This window comes from Corvus moneduloides, chromosome 14, assembly GCF_009650955.1.
Source record: "Corvus moneduloides isolate bCorMon1 chromosome 14, bCorMon1.pri, whole genome shotgun sequence".
NCBI lineage: Eukaryota > Metazoa > Chordata > Aves > Passeriformes > Corvidae > Corvus > Corvus moneduloides.
In genome coordinates, this window is record NC_045489.1 from 15904357 (window position 1) to 15926178 (window position 21822).

Sequence of the window (21822 nt, forward strand, 5' to 3'; positions counted from 1 at the left end):
TTTATTTTAGGAAAGTGAAACTACTGTTTCTTTAATTCTTGTCTGGGTTTTTAATGTGTTGTTTTTCTTAATGTAGCATGGAGGACTTTTATCCCAATAAAAATCATGGACCAGACTCTGGCATTGGAAGTGATAATGGGGATAAAAGGTTGTCCACTACAGAAGTGAGTATTTTTTCACTGTTGAATTTTTAATTTGTAGATCTTTAGAATTTTTTCCTTTGTATTTTGTATCATTTGAGAAATACCTCAGTAAGTTGCATTTAATATCCTTTCAGTATCTGCACAGTTGAGTTTAAACCATTAGACTGCCATATCAGACACAGATTGTTTATGTATTTCTTTAACTTTTCTGGTTAAGGTCAATTCTAATCAATATGATATGACTGGAATATATTGATATCCCAATCAGTAAGATTTATTAGGAAATCATATAATAATATCATTTCCATGTCAGTTCTGTACTAAATGTGAGTGTCTTTGCAGCCATCTGATGATGATACAATCAGCCTTCACTCCCAGGTATCAGAGTCAACAAGGGAACAGACATTAAGGAATGACAATCACGTAATGGGAAGTAAACTTGATCCACAGAAAGGTAATACCAGTTGTGCATTTGTCATTTTAGGTAACAGATACTTTGCCTAGGTAATCTAATGTAAAAAATGGCACAAAATCACAGGATCGTGTGTTGGTATTGTATTTTCATCGTTTCATAAAATAACGTAATAGTCATAAACAGACAAGGCTAGAAAGAAAGGGGGGAAAAAGATTATTTCTAGCTTAAGAAGGTACAATTTCTACATTTTATCTGACATCGGTCGAGAGAACTGTTCAATATCTCTCCTCTTCATAAATCCTTACTAGACCAGGAGGCGTATGACTACATTGATCCCAGTGCAGAGGAGGGAGCTCTTCCTGAGCAGGGAGATGCACAGATTGGCCCACTGCTGTCCTATGTCAAGGTACCAGAGATTGACAAAAGAAAAACTGTTCAGTAGCCTTGATTTTTTTTCTTTTTTTCCCCCCTAATTCAATTCTAACATTTGTTTTGTTTAAGGAACGGGGTAAACATCCTGAGAAATCCCAGAAAATAGAGCAAAATGAGGACTGGCGAGATGAAAAAAGGTAAATCTTCATCTTTTTTGAGTAGGTTTTACTAGTAGCGGCAGGGGTGAAAGCAAGGGTTTTTTTAGCTCCTTGCATATGGAGGAAGCAGTTCTCAGATTGAACACTGAGTGCTTCTCTTGGACAGAGAATACGTTTATAGGAAGCACTGCTTAGTTATTGCCATAATGAGCCGTTTCTGAGTCTTGCTTCACTGAAGTCAGGTAGGTCACTAATGTTTAATTTTTCAGACTCCAGAAAGAGCAGCTGCTGGCTGAAGATGATGAGGAACTCAAAGAAGTGACTGACTTGAGAAAAATAGCAGCTCAGTTGTTGCAGCAAGAACAAAAACACAGGTATAACAATAACTTTTGTTACAATTAATTTATTCTTTAACCTCTCTTATACCCAAAAGCTTTTGACACCTTATTTTGAGAACAGTTTTGTCCAGCTGCTAAAGAGTGAAGTGACAGACTCTGTCAGGATACCTGTCTTGTGTTTCTTGTCTGAATTACACAACCTGCATACAGTTTGTTTGTGACTGGTTATTTTTATTCAGACACAAACTAATTAAGGTGGCACTTCCTTCAGTCAGTATCCTGCGGACTAAGGGGAAATTTGTTTGAACATTGTTCTGTCAAATGACATTATCTGTGTATAAAAATAAATCATTTCAACTGCCTGCCTTTCTCTGCTTCATTATGGGCATCTCAACAGAACAATTCTTGAAAAGGAGCCAAGGAACAAGCAGCAGATTAAAGGAATGTAACAGAACAAGTTAACAACTGTGTAAAATGAAGAACAGGAAGGAATACCTGGAGTCACATAGGATATGGCCAGGCTGGGGTAGGAACAGTTTCTGTACTGTTCCTTTACCAAGCAGGCAAATGCTGTAAGGTACTTCGAGAGTAAGCTCTTCTGAGAGGTGAAAGTTGTAGTTAATAGTAGTTCATTAACTAAAATACTTCCTAACACTCATTCAGTATCCCACAGTAATAGATGTAAGTTCATACCAACTTAATATAGTATTTTTTTCTTTCAAATTTCTGTATAATTATGAGACTCTCCTGCTTTATTTTCAAGATGGTTGAAATACATGTGAAGCCCTCAGAGAAACTGAGATCACAATACTATGATTTGCAGGGTCTTAAAAATTCATCAGCATTTTATATTAGTTAAACAGTAACAGTAGTGTGCATGTGTGGAAGATAAAATAGGTTTTTCTTAGAACTCCATGCTCTGCTTTCAAGAATTAGTTGTTGTTCACAGGAAAGGGAAAAATAAGAATGAAATCTTAATGCTAGTGTATTCTTACTATCAAAAGTACTGCAAATAAGACCAAGAATGCATAATTTTCTTATATTACTGAAGAGAGAATGAGGGTGTTTTTTCTTATATTAGGTTTTTATATAATGGTTATTTATGCTGCATGGGGGTCTTGTTTGATTACATATTTCCTGGTTATCTAATCATTTGAAATACCAAGCCACTCCTCTTCTGAAGTACTGCAACTTGAATTTTACTTGTCATACGTTGTTGTGTCTTACTGCAGTGATCTTGCTAATTGTTCTGCTTTGTCTTGAATTATGCAGGTTATGCAATCTTAATAGTTCTTAAGTTTTACTTCTTAGTTTAGCATTTAGATTTTAAAGTTTGTTTATGTATCTTTAGGTACATGAGCTCAAAATCTCCTCTGATAGAAAATGTAGCCCTGATTTTGAATCCATGGGTTTTTTTAATCAGCAATAAGAATAATATTTAGTATTTAGTGAAGATATTTCTATGCTTATTTGTAGAATATATGTTCAATCAGTAAAGAGAATCCTCAGGGAAGTTAAGCATCACAAAATAATTCCTTACTAATCACATTTCTGTTTGTTCAGTGTATGTTTTTGTAATATTATGCAGTCTCCTTTCCTTTTGCTTGCTATGCTAATGACTTCCCTGTCCTCTCCCATCAACCTATCCTGCTTCCTTCCTCCGTCTTTGGCTTTGGTGTGCATGAAATGTGAATACAGACGAAGGCCACTAAGCTATAGAACTTCATTCAGTGAGAAACTCTTCCAGAGGACCAGGGCGGCAGGACGTGCATCAAGGTATAAAGTGTTTGTAGAGCTTCAGATTTCCAGAGTTAAAATGTGGACAAAAGAAATGCTCTTGGCCATTTCTAAAACAAAAACAGAGTTCAAGGGATTGGCTGAGCTACCCTAAGATGTTTGTTATCAAAAATAGCTTCCAATACATTGCTTGTTCTTTAGGATGAAATACTAATTAAGAAAAATACTTAGTTAGGCAATTCTCCGAAGAACACTTTGAGTCCAAACCTAAAACCTTTTATTTTTCTTTAAGTGTACAACCTCAGATACAGTGCCTCAGGCAAAGTGGTGCTTCTGGTTTTTTGGGGTTTTGTTTGTTTGGTGGTTTTGTGTTGTTTGTTTGATACTTTGGTTTTAAAGTGATCATTTTCAAGTTAGCATGACCAGAGATAATTTGTTTTGCATTTGACCCATGGTGGAAGTATTTGTAACATGCAGACCTCACCAGTAACATGAAACTTGAATATAGTGTAGACAATACTCAAACATGTAGGTGTTGAATGATTTCAAACTTTGTTACCTTATAAATTGAAGCTCTGTAACTTAGTCTGGATACTCCTTGTCTTTTTCAAAAGGCAGTAGAGTCGTTTAGATTAAATAATTTTCATTGGTTCCAAATGAGCCTGTTTGAATTTGCATCAAAATTAAGTCTGGGTTCTTACTTGGCAGCAGTGATTTCCTAAAACTGTCTAAATCCAGAAGAGCACAACTTCAATCACAAAGCAGAGACAGATGTGAAGTCAGTGGACTGCTCTGGAATGAATTGAAAATAAATCATCTTTGTCTCACTGCACAAGATTTCTAGTGTCCTTTTACACTTTAGAGACTCAAGGTAGTACTTGCTTGCCTAAACTTGAGGATAGCTAACCTTAAGTAACACTACCATTGTTCACTTCATCTGTGTCCATTAATTGTTGTTATGTTTGCACAAAATGTGAAAGTGTAAGTGGCTGAGAAGAGATTCCACTCTTCAAATCCTGAAACTTGAGAAAATATTTTACAATATCATACTTGGTTTTGTCATTGCCTTTTTCTCTCATCTGGTCAAGCACTTCAGTGCAGATGTTGTGCTTGCATAATATAGAAGTAGAAAAATGAGTCACTATGTTCATTTTGTGTTTAGTATGTAAATATATGTCAAATATATATAAATATGTGGTGTTGATTAATTTAGATTTTAAAATTTGTGTGAGTTTTAGAACCCTTTCAGAGGATTAATTGTTATGCTACATCTGTAACAACTGAATTGGTGTGATCTGTAAGACTCATGAGTAGGAAATTGATTGCAGTTCTGGAACAGATGTCCTGTGCAAGTTCTTAGTTCACTAAATCAGAAAGATCATCAGTATATGGCACAATAATTGACCTGTACAATAAAAGTTTTGGATTTAATGAATGATAGTAGGAATGGCAACAGTTGCTGAAATTGTTGGACCATCAACATCATGTAACTTCTGAACCTGAGCTACTTCTACTTTCATTTTATATACTCTGCTTTGCATTGTATTTCTTGAAAGACAGTAATTAACATGCCTGCGGTGATTGCCCCAGACCCCCTTCAAACTGAACAAATTATTTTGCCGATTTTCTGCAATTTAGTAAATTCAGATTAGTTTTCTTCACTATTTTCTTTAGTTAAAAGCTTTCAAGTTCGTTATTCCGCAGGAAATTGAGATTTCTGTAACTGAGCTTAGCAACGTGTCAGATACTGAACTTGCTGTTACTTCCCCATCAGTATTCTTCAGTTTTTAAACAGGAAGTTTCAAAAATTACTGGCTCTGTTTTAGAAAGTATAAAAATACACTTTGTTTAAATATTTTTAGTTCATGATAAACTCAGTCATTAATTATATACGTGTTGCACAGAAACAGTATACCTGAAAAGTGTATGTATATATATGTTAGAATTAGCTTGAATAGTTTTTCCTTGCATTTCATATAATAAGTTTCAAAAAGGAATAGCCTTTATTATATACAATCATTGCATTTATACTATAGTGTCAGTTTTGGTGCAAGTGTTGCATCAAACTGAGTATAATTTTTTTTTAATTGTAGTCATCGCTTGCTACAAAGTCTCTCTGAATTTCTCATTGCTTTCAGTTAAGACTAAGCTAGTTTAAACGGGGAGTCTCTGTAAAAGGTAATGACTTTAAAATAGCATGAGATTCTGGTTTGATGACCCATGCTCTGAATATTCTTTTTTGGTTACACTTTTTTCAGGCTGTAGTATAAATTAAGTCTGTAATGCACCCTCAAAGCTAAGTTTCTGAACACAAAATATAGGAAGCAGATGCTACAGACTGAGTGCAGCAGACATTTACAGGCTTAACTTTTACAGGCTTAAACTTTTACAGACATTTACAGGTTTACAGGCTTAACTTCTCATAATCCCATTAAACTGAGGGTCACACAATGAGGGGTTTATACTGCAAATGAGATAACTGAGTTCAAAGTTATCACCGTAATCAGAGAAGTTTGATTGAAAAATCATCAGTCATTTAAAGTTAATGACTGTGCTGCACTGTGGAATAGTAATGAAGTATTAAAAGGTGACTACTGTTTTACTTTCTTCCATTGAAGAGTTGGTTGTGTTCTGATTCTTAATACATTCTAATTCTATATTTAATTCTGTGTAAATACACTTCCATCACACTTCTGCACTTGAAGTCACTGTCAAAATGTAATATTGCTACCTTCAAGAGTTCAGAATTTGTCACTTAAGTTCAATGTGATGCTTACTTAAAAACAGTTTTAAGTGTTACTGATTGATTTGTTATTTTTAACACTTAAAACATCCATAATAGCTTATATCCTCTTCCTGTGCACTCACACATCATATGTGTTTGCTCCAGATGAAAACACATTTCTGAATCTTGTTGAGTTTAGGCTTTTCTGACTGTTTACCATTTAGAAAAATGGAATTTCCATTGGTTCACTTCTGCATTAAACTTTTCTTTTACTTCTTAGGCTGTGTTTCTCCATTTTCCACCCCTCCTTTTTCTCTTCAATTCCTTTGCACTTGCAGTGTTTCTTACATCTTCGCATCTGTTACTGACTGACTTTCCTGTGCTTGGTCTGTCCCTATCCTTTCTGGTCTGCTTTAAGTTGACTATCTTTCATCTTCTAATTTTAGTGAACAGTGGGTCTTTTGTGTTGAGAGCAGCATGACTTTACACAGGTGTGAGATCAGCTGAAATAGTATCTATTTAGGGAGAAAAATAAGAGGAGACTTCATTTTGGTTTGAATTATCACCAAGTTTTGCTAACTTGAAATACTTCAAGAGCTGGAAATGATACTGTTAATTCAAATGGAAGCAGGAATGGGCTTGGATTTCATATGTGTACACACACATTTTAGTTTTATGGAAGGTGCCACTTAATGTTCAAAACTTGTTTATTTACAGGAAATGTGATGCAGTGAAAGTGACATACTGTAAGAAAATTGTTTTAAATACCTATTTTTTTCGTTCTAGGCTTCTTAATCATTCAGTTTCAGTAAACACAAGGAACAGGCCAAAGCAGCCAATGGAATCTGAAAAATGGTATTGTTACACTTAAATGTATCACAGCTTTCAATATTTTATTAGCTTCATTTTTGTTTATTGTGTCACTACTGCCATCTTCTGTCATAATGCTTTTAGCTCATGGTGAAATTGCAGCTACAAGAGTAGTCTATTCTTGAGCTTCTTTCTTTCAGATTGAAAAAAAAATAGCCATTCTTCTGAGTATTTAGGAAAATTGATGTAATCCAGAAACAAATTTGTAGGTCTGATTATGGTGCTGATTATGGCAGCAATTCATTTATGTTTTAGACCTCCAATTCCAGTGTGGAAGGTTGTACCTCTTCCCATAGGAGATTGTGTTGTGCAGGTATTTTAGATTCTGTGTTACACAAGGTGGCACTGGAGCTGTGCTTAGGCATCTAGATTTTCCTCCCTGGCAGTCCTTTTGTGCTCTCAGGAGCTGTTGGAAAAGTGTTACTGGGAGTTCAGCCTACAAAACCTTGATTGTTTGAGGAGCATGTGTAACTGAGGAATCCACTGTCTGCAGGAGCTGTACTTAGGCTTTTTCTTTGAATTTAAAAAAAAAAAGTACAACCCCCACATACAAAACAAAGCAAAAAAAAAAAAAAAAAACCAGAAACCATCAATAATCAAAAATACCCAAAGCCTTGTCTTTAGGGAATTGGGAAATGTCCAAACCGCAGTGGGGTGGGAATGGCTTTCTGCAGTTCAGCTACACCTCAGGGGAGCATCTTGACCCAGTACAGCTGCTTCAGTGTGATACATCTTACTTTGGCTGTCTCCTCTCTCATTGGTACCTGTGGTTTTGCAGAGCTGGCTGCACACGTGTCCTGTGGTTGTGTGAATCATGCTGTAGCTGTTCCTTGGAACCTTCCAGGCTTTGCTCACTTACCGCAGGTTCTTCTCTTTGAGTTGCTGCCACCTATTCAAGTGTACAGCTCTGTTAGGCTTTTTTATTATAGGGTAATGCAGGAAAAATTAAATTTGCCTTTTCCTTGTTTGTTAATGAAACAGGCAGTTCTGAGACTTAAAACCAAAACAAACTTTAAACCTTCAAGAGAAGCTTTTTCTAAATAAAGTACTGGGGGGTGGAAGACCCATTGTCAAGTTATGGTAAAGGAGAGTCAAATATGATTTCAGTTAAGTAGTCATACTTTTAAACCACATTGTGACCTCCATATACCGATGGCTAAAAAATACTGTAGTGCTGTGGAGAAGCCACTTTTTAAGTGTTCACTTTTTTTATATTTTCAAGTACTTTGTTTTAAAGTACACAAAAAAATAGTATGCTTCATAATGCCTTTCATCTCACTTTTTAGTGTCTCAACAAATGAAGTGAATTCCCCAGTGTCCCCATACAGCTGGCAGGTAAATATTCAAATGTAAATGTAGTGCCTTTATATTTGAGTGGTGGTGGTGGTGTTTCCTTGGTTTTGTCTGTATGGCAGAAAACTTGTAATACATTCATATGGTTGCTTATACACGTAGTTCTTGAAGGTGTCTTAATTGTGGTGGAAAATGTAAGATCTTTGAAGATCTTATGCCTCAAGATAATTTGACTTGTTTGTAATGGAGCCCTTTTGTTTTAATAGCATATGGTACCATCTTTAAGGTCTTGAAACTAGTGAGGCATAAGTTTTACTTTCTTGGTTTTAGTGTATCTTTCCATATAAAGCTACTGCCTCACTATAATGTTCAGTTTGGTTTTTAGATGCAACTTCTAGATGGATTGGAGTATGTAGGCTTTCATTTTCCATCCCTCAATGAGAAGCTTGCATGATATGATAAAATTTCAAGTTAAACTGTAGAGAGTACTTTTTTATTATTTTTATCTATTAGTTATCTGCAACTGCTTTAAATGCCCTCATGTTCTAGTTGTGGTACATTTAGGAAACAGTCCATCCAGATTGTCTGCTTTCAGTTTTCGTCAAGCAGACAGTCATATATATTTATTATTATTTAAGAATCAGTCTACTTTAGCTGTCTCCTCAGTATATATTGCATAATACAGTACTTTAAAAGAGAGGTTTCTCTTACAGCTTCTTGGGGTGTATAATCTTTTAGATAGGAACAGCCAACAAATACTCAAACTGATTTTGTTACAGCCATCCTTTCTCTGTGTGATGATTATTCATAGTGAGAAATTAGATGTGCTAGTGGCTAACCACATTTGAAACTCGTGTATTTCTGGCAGCCTTTGGTGGATTCGTCACCTACCTGCACAACTGGTCTCAATGCAGAAAACTGTTATTTTCTGAAGAATTATTTCATAGATTCTTTTTCTTCTGTGAAATACATTTTAGGATTTGAACAGAAATAAGTGGTTTCTACCAGAATCACCATTAAGACTGTTAAACTTTCAGGTCATAAAGCTAGATTGAGACAGGCAAATAATTAACAACTGTAGTTCTTCATAATTTGTGCTAATGCACAAGAGTTATATTTACATTTTACATAGAAGTATTTCTGACCATTATAGCCACTGGAAAACCAGAAGGATTCAATGGATGAGCAGCATTGGCCAGAAACACAGCCAGTAATCTGGCAGAATGAAGAAAGAAGGAGAAGTAAACAAATTAGAAAAGAGTATTTCAAGGTAATGGAGGGAGTGAGGGTGGGTGACACTTTTTTTTAAAATAAGAGAGAAGAGACTATAAAACTAAGTAAAGGTAAATCCTCAAAGGTCATGATGCTTTTAAATTTGCATGTAACATAATTTTTGATTTGACTCTTTTGATTAAAAAATATATATATGTATGTATTTAGGATGATTTGAGAGTGCTGGACAATCAAGAAGAAAAAATTGATCAAAGATTTTGTTTATCCTTTAAATAAAAGAAAGTAATTCATTGTTGTTTTCTGGCAAAACCAAAACCTAATCTTGTCATTGGTCCTTCACCATCTATTGGTGGGATTTTGTTTAATTATTTATTTACTTAATTTTAGTGCAAAGAAAATACACGTTGCCTTTTCTTTGCAGCAGGGTTCTAGGAATGATTTATGCATTTTGGGTCTTATGGCATTAGTTTGCGTTTCAGAAGGGAAATTTTGTCTGTGTTCCGTTGCTGCTGTAGTGTACACCCTCAGTCAGCAGGTGCCAGTATCTGCTTTCTGCAGAACACGGGAAGTTCTGGGTAACATTTATTTTGGGCTATGTAGAGTAATAGGAGAGTTCTGAGCAGTGCTGGGTTGAGTTAAAATTAAATTGGTCACTTATGAAATTAGTTTCTTGGGTCTTTGCCATCGAACATATTTGTGAAATGCCAGGAAACTTCAAAGAAATTAAATTCTTGGGAGAACAGAGCATGCCATACAGCTCAGATACATTGTTGTGATTACAGAAAGCTTTTTCTTTCCCTGAAGAGATAATGGAGTTGTATTCTCTTTCCAGGGTTTTCATCCTGAAATTATTTTTTTTTTTTTACTGTGGAATTTGAGGAGAGAGAGAAACTTCTAAGTAAAACAGAATTCAGGTGTTTGACTGGCTAAAGAGCTGTGCTACCAATACTGAAGTGGCTCCTCATAGTTTACCAGCACGGCTTTAAATGCCAGTCAGTAGTGAGCTCTGTGATGGAAGCAGATGCCTGAAATCACATTACATACAGCTATAGATGGGTCTCCAAAGTGAATTAAACAGTCTATGCCAGTAACAAAATATACACAGTTTCATTTTCAAAAACAAGGCAATAAACCACTGAAACAGAGGCTGTCTTCCATGGCAAGCTGGGAAAAAAAATAGGTATCACTGCTGTTGAGAGAAAGCAGTGACAATGCAGTTGGTGTCTTGCTTAGCCCGCATTGAGTGTCACATCATGAGGATGAGTGGCCTGGTCATGTGCACTCAACAAACTTAGACTTTTGTAGTCATGGTCCTTTTAATTCTATCTGCATGGGGCTTTTCCTCCTTTTTGTACACTTGCTCTGTGGACAATGAAATACATTTATTTTTTTTAAATATCACTTCTGTAAATTTTTTCCTTCAATTCCTCCTTAATTTCCTACACTTTTAGCATAATCAGGGAAGTGGGACAGTGATGAAGGCAACACACAACAAATCACACAGACCTGTGGGAAAAGCATTGTCTTAAATATGTAAAAGGATGTGGTTAGACTTTGAAGTTTTAAAGGCAACCTTAATCTTTTTTAATTTAATTTTTTACAATGTCAAGTCAGTCTCTTAAAATGTAAGCAATCTTAGTCACATAAAAAACATATTATAAAACTAGCTTTCACAGGTTGCATAATTTTTCCTAAGAAACAGAGCTTCATGTTAGCAATTGTTAAGATGTTTTCGCTTGGATCCGCTGTCACATGCAGAGCTGACATTATAAAAGTATTCAGTTTTAAAATGCTCTTATCCTTTCAACTGATGAAAATCTTGACTAGCCTAGAAATGTCGTGTTCTTTAATGTTGTTTCTTTCTTGCTCCTTTGTTTCTGTAACATGGCTTTTGTTCTCAGCAGCTCCATCAGTAATAAGTAACATCTGAGTGAAAGCAAGCCATCTAGTTCAAATGAAAACCATGCTTTCATTTTAAAGTAATAATTGTGTGTGTTTTGCAGTATAAGTCTTCCAGAAAGAGTTCAAGTGGAAATGAAAATGATGAGGTGAGATGTAGTAATTGTGTGAAATATTAAGAAATAATTTTATTCACTTGTCTTTTTTGAACAAATTAACTTTGCATTCCAAAGCCATAGCAGAAATAACTATTATTCTCCTTTATTTGAAAAAAAAAAAAAAAAAAAAAAAGCTCATGATTGCCTGCTGGGGAACAGTAGGACATTTGCTTGCTTTGGTAAGAGCAAAGTTAATTCACCTATCAAGCAGAGGTGATGTAAAACTAATATTTGATGTAAACAGCGGATAGTGGCTCCTTGCCTTACATATTTCAAAATTTAGTTGCTGCCAGTTTGTAGCATACTTGACAAATGTTACATGTCTTGTGTATTTCATAATTTCATGTTTCTTGTTAAATCATCATTTTCATTTTTATAATTTCATCTCTTTGATTTCTTTTTAGCAAGACAGTGATAATACTAATGTGTCCCCACAGTCTCCTGTGTCGTCTGAGGTACAAGTTTGTGGGTTTGTTTTTCATTCAACAAACATTTCTTTGTGTTCATTGCTGTCACCAGGTTTTTCATGCAGATACAAAGTTGTTAGTTTCCTTGGAAATTAAAATTAGAACTACTTCATCATAATAAAAATACAAAACCAGAATGAGAGACAGATGTTACAGCTTGTTTTACCTTTGTAACTCTGATCTCCCCTAGAGTTCTTCTTTTTGACTGGTGTGAGGAAAGGTGCATTTCTCTGTCTCCATTACCTTTCCTGATGAAAATACTCATGAAACAAAAATCAGATTTGCCATATTTGATAGGCCTTCCTAAGGAAGACTGTTCTTCAGGGCACATAGTCACTGAGAGATTTGAAGCTTGTGGTTTAGTACTTTATATATCACCCATGCATACGGTTCCATACGGGAGCCCAAAGGTGCTGACACTTCTCAAGGAGTTTCATCCTTCGCAATCCTGGGTGTCACCTTTGTGGTGCAGCCTTCCAGCTTCATTCAGGGGTGTCATCCATGGAGTCTTGCTGTGAGAGCACTGCCCTGCTTAGCTTGAAATAAAGCAAATATTATTAACATTTCCACCTCATGTCAATAAGGAGCCTGAGAGAGCAGAATTAAAACATGTCCCAGAATACAGTGAAACGAGTTGAAACAAAGATATCTCATGTACATACCAAAATATTGAGTGCATTTCTCTTTTTAGATGGTGAAATGAGAAAAACCTAGTCTTCATAGTTGGAAGTAGATTTTGAATCTAAGCATTGGGAGAATATTTGAATCTGCTTACAGCTGGCTTAAACTCTGTTCACAGAATGGTCGCAGTAGTTTGAAATATTTTGCAATAGATTTTAAATAATCTGGTGCTGCTTTTCTTTCTCATTATGACAATTTTATCTGTATGTAGTAGGGTTACGTTCATTCAATTTATTTTATATTGTCCTCTTCAAAAGACCGTTTTACAGTTAAGCAGAAGGACTCTAGGCAAGAATAATTTAAACAGTATCTTGATGGGAACAAAAGTTATTTCTTTTAATGAGTGGAAGAAAATTGACTTCATCTCTTTTAACAGGACTATGAAAGAACAGATAGTAACACTCATGGTCCGTTTGGTCTCAAACCAAGGTCAGGTAAGCTGCTGTTCTCTAACAGTGTGTTTATTTCCCTGGCTGCTAGAGGCAGTAAGCATAGCACATGTCACAGTACTGCAGTTCACTCAATTTACTTATCACTGGATAGTACTGGGAAAGGCGTACACAGCACCTTTGGCAAACAAATAGTTGGAAGCTCCTCAAGTTGTAGAGTGATTTGGTTGGTTTGTTTGTTTGTTAAGGGTTTTTTCCCCACTCCTTTGTTTTCGGCATATTTAGTCACTTTCAAAGAACAGGGAAACACTATACAATTGTTCTTGAGGTTTGATGGCTTAAAGACTTTATACTTGATTAAAAGTAAAACACATGAAAATACTTTCAAAGCTAGATTGAGATTCTTGAAGAAGTGCAAATGGAGTTGTGTGTCCCAAACTGATACTTCAGTATTGAAGTTAGTTCTGTCTCTAGATATTTTCCAATTATCCAATTATCTATTTACACTTAAGTAAGATGATCTCTGCATTTTATTTGAAAGATGTTTCATAGGCAGCATCTTTTATAGCAGGAAGCTTAAATATATTTGTTCTTAAAAGTTCTGCATTTTTTTCCTGTTTTTAACCTCAGTTATAGATCTTCAGTTTTTGAATGTTTTTGATCTGACTTCCCTCATGTTTGATAGCTTTCAGCCGTGCCTCACGCCAGGACTACGGTGCAGTGGATCCTGGATTTACTATGAGGAGGAAAATGGAACATTTAAGGGAAGAAAGGGAACAAATCAGACAGCTTCGCAATGTAGGTACCTTTATTCACTGTATGGCTGCAGTGCATTTAGTTTGCTCTGTACCACAATGTAAACCTTTGTTTTAAAGGCCTCCAAATTGTTGCAGTTGTACAAGGGCATCTCTGTAGTGGTATTTCTTCCTAAGGAATTTCATATAACAGGCTACACTGGTACTAGTTTGGGTCCAATGAAAATACCAACTGAGAAGTAGTCGAGGTTTTTTTCTTTCTAGAAAACAAAGTGAAATTATTTTTTTTTCTGAGGTGTTAAATTTTCTAAGGGAGACAATATCTGCTTGTGTTTGCTATGGTTTGACCTGAGATCTGAAGAAGAATGATTATTGTTTTATAAATAGCCAAATGCTTTTTGAGTGTAGAAAGTTGCTATAAGTTACATAATCCTGAATGGGATCTACATTTCAGATTTCCAGTAAACTGGCTTTTGTGTAGTTGTGTTTTCAAGGCATTTAAGAGTTAGAGTTAATTGAATCATAGCTGCTCTGCTGTTCAGGGCAGTGCTAATTTATGGTGTGACTTCTATGAAGAATGTTTGTTTTGTCTGGTTCACTTCCTGAGCAGTAAAGTCTTGTTGTTGGGGTGGGAAAAATCATTGTTTGCCTTCTCTGTAACAACACAAGTGTGGCCCTTGGCCACCTCAGCTTAATTGTCATCTGTACAAGTGAAATAGCCTTTCCCACAGTTGTGTTCCCTTCTTTGTCTTTTCCTCCTTCTCATTAAATCCTGTATGGTTTCAACTCACAGATTCTGCCCACTAAGCACTGATGACATATTCAGCACAGCACTTCTGTCCTTAAATTCTGTGCTTTGCTGTTATGAGCAGTGTAGGGTCACTGCTCATAACAGGAGGGTCACTCTCATAGGGTCTTGAGAGCTGTGTATTGTGGTCATTGTTGGCAGAATGTCTTTCTCAGTGTATGTTGTTGTGTCATTTAAAAAACTCCAAACAATAAAATAACATACCCCCAAGAAAAACCTAACAATACAAACAAAGGGAACATGGGGCCAATAAGGAGAAAAGGATGTTTATACTGAGTAAAGTGTAAGTTTATTACATATACTTCAATTTAGTATTAAAATGTTCCTTTTAAACTTCTGCGTGCTTTCAAATACCCTGGATTTAAAATGAAAAATTACCTGATGTTGAGAGTAACTTACCTATGGCCCTTTTCCTAGAATCTTGAATCCAGGTTGAAGGTAATTTTGCCAGATGACATTGGAGCAGCATTGATGGATGGGGTGGTTCTTTGCCATTTAGCCAATCACATAAGGCCACGTTCTGTTGCCAGCATTCATGTCCCATCGCCAGCAGTGGTAAGGCATAAGTCATTTATCTCATTTTTTGGTACATCTTGCATGAAAACAAGCTTTTGAATTTCAATACTAAAACACTGTGACTCAGGTTTACCATATTAATTTGCTACATTATTCACTTCAGTTTTTCTGGAAGGTGCATTATAAAAGGCTCAGAAGTTTAGTTTAAGAGCTGTTTTCCTCATACTGAGTCCTCATAGAACGTGTCTTGTGTTTTAGTAACTGTAAGTGAATTTACATCAGAAATATACAGTCCTTCATGAATATCTGATGAAGATCTGATATCCTGTCTTCACAGCCTAAACTCAGCATGGCAAAGTGCCGAAGAAATGTTGAAAACTTCCTTGATGCTTGTAAAAAATTGGGCGTTCCACAGGTACACTAATTGCTTTATTGATTTATTAATAACCACTGAAAACGTCAGCAAATACTGATGTTGGGGGTTTAGAGGAGCTTTATTCAGGGAGCAGTAGTGATTATGACACTGACCAGAGATCTTGAAGATATGAAGAGAAATTCCATTTCAGGCTTATAGGGTGAATCTGAGGAAGCTACTTTATGGGTTTCTAGTCAGTTCTTTATAGTAAAAATAACTCTGACCTCCTTGTAAAATGAATTGTCATCTAAACAAAGGAAGGGACTTGAGAGGGTGATGTTCTATTATTTGAAAGTCTTGAGTTTAGCTACTTGCTTTGGCATGAATTCAGTCTGTCTAGGAAATATCCTGCAATTACAGAAGTCTGTAGCCTGAATGATTTGCTATCTTTTTTAGCATGGCTGTAGTTGCTGTTCATTACTTATGCTTCTGTTGCTTAAGTTTATCCTCTTACCTCCTTTTATGAGGGGAAAAAACCTGAAAATTCAATCATTTCCTGCATATTATGAGACACAAAATTCCCTTGATCTATTTCAGTGCAAGAAGAAAATTAGTTCATTGATTTAGAACCTGGTTTACTGCTCTGCCATAGCTTCTGTCTAGTGTGGAGCCACAGGCCATTCAGAAGCTAGAGATGCTGAGATTTACCTCGTGAATTACTTGTAACACCAGCTGGAAGTTGGGAAAATTGTCCAGCTTGTGCTCCATTTTGAGACTGAATGATTACTTTCTTGGAGAATGGTTCATTATTGAGTCTATCAGCACTTCTAAATTATCCCAAGGGAAAAATTGGTACTAAGCCTACAAAATAGGGGAAGGGGGAAGAAGGCCACTGAGCCAACAGCACCCATCAACTTGTTTTTCTTATCTGCTTATGAAAAGAAAGTCCTTTACTTTATGAATTTAGCAGTCTCTTATGTATCTTCTGATGTTGTCATAGTTTGACACTTTAAACAGATAGTTACTATAACAGGTTTCTGCCCATTCTGTTACTGTAGAGAACCACCTGTGACATTTAAGGGCAAAGGTGTTTTCTCTGCAAGTGTCTTCATGACACGTGTGGCTTCAGAGAATGTGTTTGTTACCCACCCTGGGGACAAAGGCATGGAACTGGTTAAATGTCCTATGGTTTTTTTGCAGGAGAGACTTTGCTTGCCCCATCACATTCTGGAGGAAAGGGGTCTGGTGAAGGTTGGCCTCACAGTTCAAGCTCTGCTTGAGTTGCCTGCATTGAAAGTATCTCAGCTTTCTTCCATGTGACGTGACTTCTTGGCAGCTAGACAACTTCCCATTTGCTCTGTTGATATGGATTGCTCTGAGGCAGTTCAGCCTCCCACATGGGAACACCCAAGCCATCAAAAACTGAAATCTGTCCAGATGCTGTAGAGAGCCTTACTTTGGAGCTGTGTGTGAAAACCTTGTAGTCAGTTCACAGTTAAAAGAACATAACTATTCTTTTTTTTTCTCTTGTAATTGGATGTACAAAGAGAATGTGGTAGCATCAGGTTCTCTTTCTAGTTAGGTTAAAAGCTGCCATTTAACATCTCAGTGTTAGAGTTAAATGCTGGATTTCTTTTTTTACGTTGGAAATGTTGTTTGAATTACTTTGGAAAGTACAAAGCACACTCCCCGCGTCACTTTAATTTTTCAAGTCAATCATTTGATTTAAAGATAATACAAAAATGTAGCGATGGTATGATGGTAAAAACATGAGCAACTGATCACTTGTAATCCCTTTTCACTCTCTGAAAGCTTAATATTTGCATTCTTTGTTTTTTGCACTCCTGATTGTAACTTACGCACTTCTAACATTGCCAGTATTGAGTGAGTGTATGGTGATTACACAGAACAGGATACAATGGGAAAAGGACACAGTTTATTGAGTTTTTCCAGTCTTCTAGGTTGGTGCCAAATATTTTTTTTCAGTTGTACTGTAGATTGTTTACATGTGAAGTGCCTGTGTAATTGATAACTCTTAATAGTCTTAAACATTTTTGAAATTTCTTTGTTTAAAATAGATAAAATGGAAATTTTTTAATATTTTAATAGTTTTTTTGTAAAATCAGTATGTGAAGATTTAAGTAATACTTCACTTTTTTGACGTTGGGTGTTTTAAGTTTGTTGCACAATTTAATTGGTTATTTGTTGTCTAATAATTAGAAAATACTGTAAATACTTTTTATTTATGATATTTAATTTGATAATACCTAATTACTTTTGGTTTAATGTATTGTTGGACAAAAAAAAAGTTGTCTACTTTTCTTTGTTTGGGACAAACAAATACACATGATGAATAAGACATGAGGACTAGTGATTCATACAGAGTAATTTAGGACATTTTGATAAAACTGCCAAAATCTCAGGTTTACGCTGTGATGTTCAGGATTTTGTGTAATATTGCTCCTGATCTCACATTACATTTTTACAACAGGTATATCCATAATTTAGTTGGGAAGTATCAGTGTTTTCTCTTTTTAGTGTTTGCAGGATTTGTTGTGTAATTTACTTGAGTGTGGCATTAGCACACAGGTCAGTTTGTACAAATGTCACTGTGCTGAGACATTAGATTGATTGATAAATGTGAAGAAAAGAAATTTCCACTGTGGTGGTTTTTTGAAACTTCTGAGTTTATGTATTTGTTTGTTTCTGCACAAAATCTTGGTGTTTTGAGAACATTTTGAAACCATACACAGTTGAGTTCTCTAAACAAATTGCAAATAATTTCATCATTTTGGTAGTAGATCTGTTTGTATTAATTTGTTTTTCATGACTAGGTAGCTCCATTAAAAAAACATTTTGACTGCCACAGATTTTCTATTTCAGGCTAAGTTATTTTCAGTTGAGGGATGTGTTTGCCAAGCATGTGACAAAATTTGGTTCTGCTCTTTCCAATTGATCAAGACCCCATGTAATATAATTCATAAAAGAATGAGGGGAGGAGTATTGTGTATTCCTTCTACTGTAGTACTTATAGGCAATAGCTGACAGGAAAAATAACTTTTTTCTGATGATAAGTTTTAAAAGCTTATTTTTAAATCCATTGAAGCAAGTTGGTGTATATGTAATAGTTAAAATCCTCTATTGTTCATATAGTGTTGTCTTAAAATACAGCTTATGGAGAGGCTGGTGTATAAATTAATTTGCAAAGTCCTAGATATAAATCTTAGGTTAGGTAAATATGTGTTTAAGGAAACTGGATTGCTTTGACATTTGAAATATCGTATTTCAAATCTATCTCTAATTGGTTTTTATATCTCTTCTTAATGGTTATTTTAACAACTTCAATCTCTGTTTTCATTAAAGGCATTATCTGAAAAGTCATGCAAAAACTAGTGAAAAAGTTATAATTCACTAAGCAAAATGCTTGCCTGCTATATTTGAAGGACCCAGCCATTCAAAAAGAGTAAATCCTTGTCTTTCATGTCACTGTTGTTGCTACTACCAGAGCAAAGTTTTAGTTCAGTGTTAGCCATGCAAGTGCTAATTATAAATTGTCAGTTATTTGAAAACTGGTCTCCACTGCTATTTCATTGTCATATTTAAATACATTTTCTGATCTTAAAATAACTTCTTTCCTTTTTGAACTAATTTTATTGAGTTATATCACAGTGTAAACATTAAGAATTCCCTTAATGTAGCATGGCAGCTGCTTACCAGTTAGGGATTTTTAAGGTCTTCTTAGTAAGTTGAAAACTGGGTATGAAACTTATGTACTCATTTTAAACTGAAAACTACTAAAATATTGTTTGGTTGGTTGGTTTTAGTACTCTGAAGTTCTTCCCACAGACATGCTAGCAACAGTCTTGCTTTGACATTCCTTGGAAATTATTGTGGCTACCTTCTTGCTTATGGGGACAGATAATCACGATTCTTCCAAGGCTTCCCTTTTAGTATGGCAAAGATTAAAGCCTTCAGCTACTCTTAGGAGTAGTCTGAGAAATGATCCACAGTGCTTGGATGAATCTCTCTCACATCTCTAACTGCTTTTACAAATAATAATAATAATCGTTATCTAAAGCCTTCCTAACATTGGCTTGTACCCACTGTGATTTCTTTAAGAGCAATTTCAAATATGATGCTAAAAAGATTGGAATTTTAAGTTTTCATTTCCAAGCAGCCTGTGGAAATATTGTGTCTCCTCTGTACAAGAATCTGCATACTCTGCTGCCTTTTCCCTTTCCTTTTGATTCCCAACATCTTACTTTTTGTGCATTCTCAGATCTAGTGCATTTTTGTTGTTGGGTAACTCTGGGCCACTTTCCTCCTTCTTCTTTAATTTTTTAAGAAATGGTTCCAGTGGCATTGTTGAACTATTGTGATTCCAGAATCCCTGCTTCAAACATTTGCAATGTTTGAGATACCCTTTTCTCATTTTGTTTAGGATGTGATGCCATCACTTAGTACTGGTATAGCTGATAGGATTCTTAAAAACAGAGTCCTGCTCAGTTCTTGTTGCACTTGGTCAGTTTTCACTTTACGACATGAAGAAAAGTTAACATTAAAAGCTTTAGGAAGCTGCATTAAGTTTTCCTAATGAACCTAAGAGTTAACTGCAATAATGTGGCATGAACTGTAAATTACAGAGTGAATCAGCATAGTGGCTGAGCTTCTGTCCTCGTGTATTTTTTCTGTTTTATGTCACTGGATGCAGCATGTCACACATGACTGATCTTTCACTTGAGCAATAATGTCCCAGATATGGTGAGGTCTTAAAGCAGTGACAGTAAAATAATTGTTGTGAAGTGTGGTGCCTTCCCACAGAGTATCTCGGAAATGCTTCACATCTGTTCTCCAACACTCCTAATCCAGTGTGCCCACTGGGGCAGTGCTGGGGATGCAGAAACCATCTAGACCCCTTTATCTGGAGGCCTTCCAAAATCTAACCAAGAACTATGAGCATAAAATAGGGAGCAATTGATTTGAAACAATAAATAACTGACATGAATCATAAGAATTTCTTTTTTAAAAAGTCCTGGCCTTACTGAAGTCAAGGCAAGTTTTAGCCACGACTTCAGTAAGTTCTCGCCTTTTTGATTTGTGGAACACCTGAGCTGGAGACCATAGCAAACATGGCTTAAACTTGTTTGACACTAGCAAACTTTAGTTTTTTTCAGATTTTTCAGATTCAAAAACTTCAGATTTTTGACTAAAACAGTGATCTCTGGTAAGTCAGATGAAGTTGCAAAATGTTACATGGATTCATTTAATAAAAATTTTCTGATAAGCCAAATACAGTATTGAGATGGTAGGAAAAATTACGTTGTGGTGAGGTGGGAAGCTGTATGATCTCAATAAAATTGTAGGCGAGGACCACTAGTTTTTTACTGCACTAAAAACTTTATTTCAAATATCATATCATTTAGTGACAGTTTCCTCAGATTTTGACATAAATCTGTAGCCAAATCCAAACAAAAATGAAGACATGTGTTTTCACTAAAACGGAACTTCCATGTGTTATGTTGGTACTGAAGAGAAGGACGAAGGTCTGGCAGTTCTTCCTTCTTCTGGTTCCTTAAATGTTTGTTTGAAAGGCAGATTCCACTGGTTTCAACTGACAGCAACCTGTGGGAGTTTTTAGCACTTCTGCAGATAGGAGATGTGATTTGGTATTGGTAAATCAAATGTCACTTTTTCCTCACCAAGTCAGGCTAATGTCTGTGTTTCTTTTGGAGGATCTCTACTTGAAAAGCAAAAGCAAAAGCAAAAACACACTCCAACATAAACAAATTTGGAATTAAAAAAATGTCATTAAGACCAGGAATGGGAAAGGCAAAGTATAGTTGTCCAAGCAGAGAGTGCTCTGAGCTGATTTCGTGTTGAATCACTTCACCAGGAAAAGCCTTTAGTCTTAGCAGAGAAAGAAGGACGTGTCTTGTAGCTGAGGGACGTGGATCCTTGAGTGCGTGGATCTTTCAGTAGAGCTTAGAACAACAAGGAATTTGTCATCTTTGGTTTGGGTAGCTGTGTTCCAGTGCTGCAGGAAGAGTGGCTGGTGGTGCAGAGAGCACTGCCCGTGCCCAGCCCTGGGCAGGGAACCTGGCATGTGCCACTTGTGATCCCCTGGTTTTGTGCCATTGTCTGTGCATGACAACTGCTGACAGAAACACCTCCTGGCTCTTAAAGAGATGCTGCAACCTGAACAAAAACACTGAGTGATAACTTTGAGAGTAATCAGTAATAGATGTTTACCAATATTTAACTTTCACCAGCAGTGAATGATGTAGTAAAGCAGAGGAAGCTTTTGCTCTGGGAACTACAGACCTTTCCTGATTGAAAATTGCACCATGGCTCTGAACAGGTTCATGTGGCCCTCGTGCACTTCCATGAGGGAATGAAAACAGCATTACTGGGTTTGTTCCATGTGCAACACACTGGGTTGTGTGTAATTAATTCCTTTACAGAGAGAGGAAAAGGTGAACTGTATTCTTAATGAGGAATGTTATGGTACAG

The 21822-nt window shown here is 35.9% G+C and overlaps 1 protein-coding gene across 6 annotated transcripts in view; it reads left to right on the forward strand.

The window, feature by feature from the left end:
• The window catches only part of LRCH2 (leucine rich repeats and calponin homology domain containing 2), a 37861-nt gene extending 17568 nt beyond the window's left edge, over positions 1–20293 (forward strand). The window contains exons 7-22 of one of the 6 annotated variants that reach the window (XM_032123596.1): positions 77–164; positions 486–597; positions 867–964; positions 1060–1127; positions 1358–1462; positions 3125–3202; positions 6675–6743; positions 8045–8093; positions 9205–9321; positions 11288–11332; positions 11746–11796; positions 12866–12923; positions 13564–13676; positions 14859–14996; positions 15295–15372; positions 16513–20293. In XM_032123596.1, the coding sequence (XP_031979487.1) occupies positions 77–164; positions 486–597; positions 867–964; positions 1060–1127; positions 1358–1462; positions 3125–3202; positions 6675–6743; positions 8045–8093; positions 9205–9321; positions 11288–11332; positions 11746–11796; positions 12866–12923; positions 13564–13676; positions 14859–14996; positions 15295–15372; positions 16513–16632 (1387 nt within the window). In that variant the 3' untranslated portion in view covers positions 16633–20293. The remainder of the gene's footprint in view (positions 1–76; positions 165–485; positions 598–866; positions 965–1059; positions 1128–1357; positions 1463–3124; positions 3203–6674; positions 6744–8044; positions 8094–9204; positions 9322–11287; positions 11333–11745; positions 11797–12865; positions 12924–13563; positions 13677–14858; positions 14997–15294; positions 15373–16512) is intronic. The other 5 variants (XM_032123598.1, XM_032123597.1, XM_032123599.1 and 2 more) reach the window with 5 other exon arrangements.
• The last annotated feature ends 1529 nt before the right edge of the window (positions 20294–21822 follow it).